This window comes from Pistacia vera, unplaced genomic scaffold (genome assembly GCF_008641045.1).
Source record: "Pistacia vera cultivar Batoury unplaced genomic scaffold, PisVer_v2 Contig503, whole genome shotgun sequence".
NCBI lineage: Eukaryota > Viridiplantae > Streptophyta > Magnoliopsida > Sapindales > Anacardiaceae > Pistacia > Pistacia vera.
The window spans coordinates 1,049,548-1,057,454 of record NW_022196339.1 but is presented as its reverse complement, the minus strand read 5'-3'; the positions used below and the strand labels follow the sequence as shown (position 1 = coordinate 1,057,454).

At 30.9% G+C, this 7,907-nt stretch overlaps 1 protein-coding gene across 1 annotated transcript; it reads left to right on the top strand.

Annotated features, from left to right (window-relative positions):
* The first annotated feature begins 6,505 nt into the window (after positions 1 to 6,505).
* LOC116105685 (zinc finger MYM-type protein 1-like) lies at positions 6,506 to 7,579 on the top strand. Its single transcript, XM_031392098.1, has one exon. It carries the CDS (start codon positions 6,506 to 6,508, stop codon positions 7,577 to 7,579), a length of 1,074 nt encoding a protein of 357 aa, XP_031247958.1.
* Positions 7,580 to 7,907: the final 328 nt, after the last annotated feature.

The window sequence follows — 7,907 nt, the reverse complement described above, 5'->3', positions numbered from 1 at the left end:
AAATAACCTATTGCCACATTGCAAGTTCTTATACAACCCCCCACCCTCAAGAAAAGAAGAAGAAGAAGAGAAGATCTAAAGTTTACATAAACTGATTACTTATATTACAAGCAAGAAAGACCATAAAAAATTGAAATTATAATGAAATTTCAACAGCAACTTTGTTGATAAACAACTTGACCTAAAAGCTTAAGCTTGAAAAGATAAGGGCACAATAATGATATTCAACTTTGTAATAGGCAACTTCACATGTTACATAAACCAAGCCCAAATTTAGACAGAAAGACCAACCCAAATGTAGCAAGATGTAATAGATGGGAGACTCAAATCATGACCTCTACACTTTAATATCATATTAAGTTGCCATTTATCCTAAATTCTTAAGGTATCACGTAAGAACCCAACATTATCATTTAGCTGTCTAAAACAATATCTGATAGTAAATGCCATATACCATGAATTGTTGAAATTTTTCGAAGTCAAATATATCCTGCTTTGTAATCTGTTCTTCAAAATCAGCTCGAGCATTATACATCTCCAATGCCTTTTGGAACGCTGAGGCAACAGTAGAAGGAATCCCATCTAAATCACCTGATTCAATACTTGGAGTAGTCCCCAGTTCCACCTCCCAAGACTTGTAGGCAAGAAGGATTGACCTTAAGTTAGCAATGGGAACAGACAACTGATAGTGAAATATACTTCAGATGAGCTAAACCTGTTTTTCTTTTCCTTGCAAAAGAGCAGTAAATTTCCAAATGTAAATTTTGAAAACAGATACTTTTTCTTGGGACATAGCACTTCATAGGGAAATGAAAGAACAAAATTTATGAACTATACATAAATGACAAAAAGAAGAAGAAAAAAAAGTTTCTAAAATAAACATGGCATGCAACTTGAGCCATGGTTCTAGGAAATATAAAGGAAGACCCACAAAAGCATTATTAACCATAATACCAAACTAGTAGGATGGAATAAGACTTTAAATAATCAAGTAAATTGATTAATAGAATGCATCCCCTTCAGGCACATTTTCTAAAAAGTTTCTAATATATATATTATAAATTCTCACCTTATGTTGATCTCATCTATGGTATGGAGAATGGCTTGCTCAAATTCCCTGCGTGCTTCCCATATTTTATTGCCTTCAGCAACATGCAAACCAGTAGCAGTTATAGCATGCTCGAAGAGATTTCTTGCCTTCGCAATACCATCAGGTGAAAATTCACGTACAGATGGATCATATTCTTGCATAAATCTCAAGCAGTCACACCAAAGTGAGACAGCCTGCAGCAGAACAAGTTCTAGACTTTCAATTTTATAGAATTAATTAGATAAAGGAACTCCAAAAAATGAAATTAATGTTTTTATCCCCTGATTCCACATATATGCAAAATCTAACTTAAAGTAGCAAGAACTTAATTTTCCACAAAAAGTAGGGAAAAAGATGACAACATGCAATTAAAACTTCCAAAATGTATTGCCACTTAGAAAAATAGATTTATGTTAGAAACCCCAGAACTTCAATCACTCAATACAGATAAACACTTCAATGAACAAAGGATTTCTGAATAATACTGATATCTTTTATATTGATTTGACTTTGAAAACTTCTCATGGAAAACTGTAAAGAGATCATGAAAAAGAAATATATGATAGCCTAGCAAATCGAGGAGCTAGAGACCTGCCAGCAATTCCCACTAAAACATATTCTGCCCTCTTTCATTTCATCTACCCAAGTTTATACTAACTAATCACAATATTCTCACCACTATCTCCACATGCTTAAGCTAACAAACTCTCACAACCTAACCACTAATTACCCTTTTTATCCCTTTTCCCCTGTATGGTATTTGTGGTGCTCTATCAATTTCCACTCCACAGAAGTTTGAAAATGTTTTATCCTATTGCCCAATATCATAGAAAAATTTGATGATGCATCAAAAAGGAACCAAATGTCTTTAAACACCATTACAAATGTAAGAATATTGATATCCATTCTGAATTGCAAGGCCTACAATCATCTCTACCATACATATGAAACTAAAGAGCCATTTTGTTATTAATAATTACTTATTGGAAAAATTCAGCCATTCAAAAGTCATAGATTCGGCAAGTTGAATTTTTTTATCAAAAAATTATTTTTAGGAAAATAACTAAATATACCACAAGTGAGAATTTTTAAGATCACTATGTTTTAATCCATAAGTCAATGCATAAAATAATTCAAAATCCATAATGATAACAAAAACCTACCAGATAATCAGAAACTCCTCTTTCATAAATCTTCTCAATACCCAGAAATGCCTCAAGTCTGAAAAGTTGAAGTAGAGAATCAACAAGAAACTACCTTCAACTAGACAGAGCGATAAAGTCTTAAAGCATACCCAAAGCTTTAGTATCAGTCATGTAGAACACGAAAAGATCAAAATCTTAAAAATTTAGCTTACCACCTTTTTATATTTTTGCTTTGGGGTTAACTGTCATCAGGAGGTACACTTACTGATTTTCAACATTAAGCTTCATGTTTTGGAGAAACTAACATACTTATACTAAGAGAAATAAGTTTTGCAAGAGGGCAAGTTGGTTGTCCATAAAAACAATGATAAGAGGAACTCAAAATCTATAAACAAATAAAATATCAAACAGCCGCAAATTATCGAAAACTAACCTCCCAAGTCAACCATTACTGCTTCCTAGTTGCAACATACGAAAAAGAAAAAAATAGAAAGGAAGAAAGCTCAAAACTTCATTTCTTTTACTCAATTAAGCCGACATTTGAGCTAAGGCTCAGTAGATAGAAGTCATATAAACTTGAATTCAACATCGTTTTCACCATTTAAAACCCAAAAGATAAACACTTCCTCCTTTCAAATGAATCCATTTAATTTTTCTCTTTATACTTTCTCTCGTTAACCATAAACCCTAAGTAATCAAAATTTGATCATGAAACCAATAACAAGAACACAAAATGCAAAAAAAAACTAAAACATACCCAATTGAAATAGAAGCTTCATCTCGAGCCCACTCTTGCCACATAACAGGAGTCAGTGGAAAAATCTCATTCATAGCCTCTCTTGCTTGTCTCAGCTTCTCAATCTCACCCATCTTCCTCAAAGCCCTTATGTACTAAAACCACTAACAAAAACAATAAAAAAGCAAACCAATGTTATTAGTAAAAGAAAAAAAAAAAATCCAAGAACTGGGTATTGAAATTCATATTCAAGTTGATATAAAAACGTACTTGAACATGGACTTCATAGTTGGAGGGCTCATTGGCGAGCTAGGACACGATGTTTTGAAGCTCAAATTTTTGCTGTGTTTCATCTTCTAAGTCTGAGTCTGAGTCTGAGTCCGAGTCACTTGACTCTCTCAAGTCTAGAAAGTGGAGTCCGTTAGTTCTGGGTTTTCGTTGGTATCCGCCATAGCTGTGTCTGTGTCTTCTTCTTCTCAGGTTTTTGGCGCTAGGGTTTGATCTTTTGGTTCCATTCTTCTACTTTGTTTGCTCTGTGTTTCTCTCAATTGTACTAAAGAGTTAGGTTTATTGCACTGCTACCCAGAGGTTTGGCATGAAAACTATATATATATATATGAAAACCTCTCTACAGTTATACTCGTAATTAAAAAAAACTATTCCTGTTTTAGGATAATTATAAATAAAAATAAACTCCACTTTATAATAAGTTATAATTTTTCTAATTCCCAAAGTTGCCTCCACATAATAATAACTATCTGTATATTGTAAAAAAATATATGTAATGTTACATTAAAGGTTTAAGATGAAATAAAATATTTATCTAACGTTGTTTGGGATAATGATTTATGCTTTAGAGTTGATATCACATCCTTTAACTTATGGGTTACATTAATCACTAGCATGGACATATTCTTGTTAAAGCCAAAATATTTCTAGCATCGTAAGTATGTTTAGAGCTTCTTGGCATGAAATTTTTTGTATCTTCATACTATCATACTCATGATTATGTCCTTTCTATTCTTGTCTAATTGTAGAAATGATTTCTCCTTCAAATAAAGCATGTATGACTTGTTCATTTAGATGATTGAGAAAGATATTAATATCCATTTGATTAGTGTAGTGAAGTTATTGAATATAATCACTCAATTCTACTATGACTCTTTAATTCTCCTTCTCCACTTAATTTGTAACTTGCAATTCATCGACATCAAGGGTCCTAATCTTGCAATGTTTAAAACAATTAACAATTGTCTGTGGTTTCACATCAACTGACCATGCAGCAACTACATTTAAATTTCATCAAGGACACTTATATTTGTTAGTTTCAAGACATGATCTTCTATCTGTTTCAAAAGTAGACAATTGAAGTGCTGTATTTGAAATCATAATACTATTAAAACATGAATTTAAATCATGATACTGTACTACTAAAACATGAATTGTAAAATAAAAATTTTTTGTAACTACACCTCTATTAAGTAATAACCTCCTTATAGTAATAAAATTAGTTAGTCCTATTTTCCTTTAGCATAACATAAGGAAAAACAAATAGAGAAAACAAGTAAAATAAAATAAGAAAATAAACTAAATTAAGATCTTAAATTTATCAGGAAAATTATCTTACATAGTATCCATTTTGAAAAGAAGACAACTTATTTTGGTATTGTTGTATTTCTCGGATGTAAAAAAGGCTAACCCTCTATTAAAAATGTCTTTCTAATCCTTTGCACCACCATTAATTGGAACAAAACTCCATTAGCGGAAGAATTGTTAGTTTCTAGACCTCAAAGGTGATTGGCTAGTAAACCACAAATTGTCTAATTATTTAAAAAATATATTTATTAATTAGGACTTATTTTTTCTTGACAAATATATAATAACAAAAATAGAAACAAGACAAAAGGTAAATAGATGTTTCTTTTATGTTATAATTATTCATTTTATTATAGTATTTCATATTTTTCTTTGAAAGAAAACTCTTTTGTGCCAAATCATTTTTCTAAAAACAAAATGGTACAAATCATAAATTCAAATGGAAATATGCATATAATAAGTCTATGGGTGATAATCCTATGCAGTTTACATCATTACATGTGGCATGACATGCAAAATGAAACTGTCGTGTGAACCCAACCTTGAATGAAAATCATTGTTTAGCACGATCCTGTGATGACCTAAAAATACTCACTGAATAGATGATTTTGTAAAACATTTTTTCTTTACTTATATTTTTTTGAAAATAATGTCTATGCAATTATGGTACAATTATTTGAATTATTTCTTATAAACTGATATTAATAAATTAGAGATATATTATATATTTTCTATGATTTTGTATTTTTAATGTCTAATATATGGTACTAAAACTATTATTAATAACTGTTTACTTTGTTAGTTCATTTATGATACATTAAAACTAATAATTGATAAATGATCTGATACCACAAACTAATAATTGTTCTAATATTGTAAAACAGAAAATTGATATGATACTATAAAACTAGTAACTGATATTGAACTAACTGATCATATATGTTAACTGATACATTAACATATATGACCAGCACATATTTAGTGTTGACATATCAAGTCGTTAAACAGTCAAACATACACCCAAGGGCGGATCTAGAGTGTGTTAATGGTGGGCCATGGTCCACCCTCAATTTAAAAAAAAAAAAATTAAATATGTTATTCTATTTTATTTGACTTTGGCCCACCGCCCACCTTCAATTTTTTAATAAAATTTTTAAAAGTAAAACCTTACTCTACTGTTACAATTTGCAAACCCTCAGTCAGGCAGTCCCTCACGCTTTTGCACAGTTCCTCTGCTGCTCTCTCTAATTCTTCATATTTCATACTTCAATAAAATTTAATCAGCTATTTTCTCTCTGGTTAGTACTCCTTTTTTTTTTTTTTTTTTTTTTTGTGTATAATGCTTTTCTTTTATTTGTGTAGTGTGTATTAGCATAATAACATTGTGCATTGAATTTTTTATTAAGAAAACTTTTAGGAAAAAAGGGAAAGTTTTTATATTCCAATATTTTGTGATAGGTAAATGATTGTTTTGTGGTCCCAAAATTTCTAAGAAAAATAATATATAGATAATAGAAATAGAAATATAGATAAAACCAAGGAGGCTTTTGTTTTTATATATTGTTTAAGTCTTTAAGACTTTAAGTTGATGATTGAAAAACTTTAAGTTGGAAAATTTAGAATTTTTATAGTTATTATAGAATTCAATTTGTGAGTTAATTTATTTCTTTGTATTTAGATATGGAAAAATATTTTAAAAGAAAGTCAATTGCTAAGACATCTTAACTTTGTTCTGGTGTTAATGATAATGAAAACCAACCTTCTTCAAAGAAAAATTGCTTCGAAGTTGACTTGGAAAGTCTTCCTTTTGATCCTGGAATTCGACCAAGAATTAGTTTTATCATCCTAATGTTCGAGACCAAGTCAGAATGCTTTATTTACAAAAGGGTCCTTGTCAACCTCACAACCACAAGTTTCCCAAATCAAAATCTGGTGATCATGAACAGAGTTTCCAACGTTCTTGGCTTGACAAATATCCTTACTGGTTGGAAAATAGTGTTGAGAATGATGCTGCATATTGTTTATGTTGTTATCTTTTCAAATCAGATAAAGGTGAGCAAAGTGGCGGTGATTCTTTTGTTCTTGATGGGTTTCGCAATTGGAAGAGACTTGAAAAAAATTAAGTATCATATTGGAGGTCCTAACAGCTATCATAACCAAGCTTTGAAAAATTGTCAAGCTTTGATGAACCAAAAACAGCATGTGAGTACAATTATTAATAAGAAATCTAACCAACAGCGAGAAGATTATCGTATTCAGTTGAAAGGATCAATTTTTGCTAGTCGGCTTCTTCTTCGGCAAGGATTGCCTTTTCGTGGCCATGATAAGTCTGATAATTCAATGAATCGGCGAAACTTTCTTGAACTTTTACACTATACAACTAAGCAAAATGAAGAATGTAGATTAGTAGCATTGGAGAATGCTCCTAGACATGATAAATTGATTGCTCCTAGTATCCAAAAAGACATAATCAATGCATTTGCAGTTGAAACCATCAACAAACTAATTAGTGATATTGGAGATGCTTTTTTTTTTTCTATATTAGTTGATGAAGCTCGTGATGGATCAAACAAAGAGCATAATGGTGATGGATCCAACAAAGAGCAGATGGCAATTATCTTACGTTATGTAAATAAAAGAAGATGTGTTGTTGAGTGTCTATTGAGCATTATTCATGTCATAGATATGACTGATTTGTCACTAAAGATGGGAATCGAAACATTGTTCTTTAAATACAATTTCAGTATATCAAGATTATGTGGACAAGGTTATGATGGTGCAAGTAATATGCGAGGTCAATTTAATGGGTTAAAATCACTTATATTAAAAGATAATGAATATGCCTTCTATGTTCATTGTTTTGCTCACCAACTTCAATTGGCACTTGTAGCTGTGCCAAAAAAGGATACAAATATTGAGAGACTTTTTTTGAAAGTTTCTTGTGTGATAAATATTGTTGGATGGTCACCTAGACGTCAGGATCTTCTTAATGAGAAACAAGCTTTGAAGTGACTTTATTGCACTTGATTAATTTCTTTTCATCTGTTATTGAAGTGCTTGAGGATCTTACTGAAAATTCTGATAATAGAGTTGAAGCAAGTGATTTGGTGGATTATATGACTTCTTTTGATTTTGCTTTTAACCTACACATGATGAAAAACATTTTAGGAATCACATTTGAACTTTCACAAGCATTGCAAAGGAAGGATCAAGATATTATAAATGCCATGTCTTTGGTTCACTTGTCGAAAAGAAGATTATTGTTGATAAAAAATAATGGATGGGATAATCTACTTGATGAAGTTTCACATTTTTGCATTGCTCATAATATAAATGTGCC

Excerpts from the sequence above, each read along its gene's own strand:
- LOC116105685 (XM_031392098.1), top strand. The coding sequence starts at position 6,506 with ATGAACAGAGTTTCCAACGTTCTTGGCTTGACAAATATCCTTACTGGT.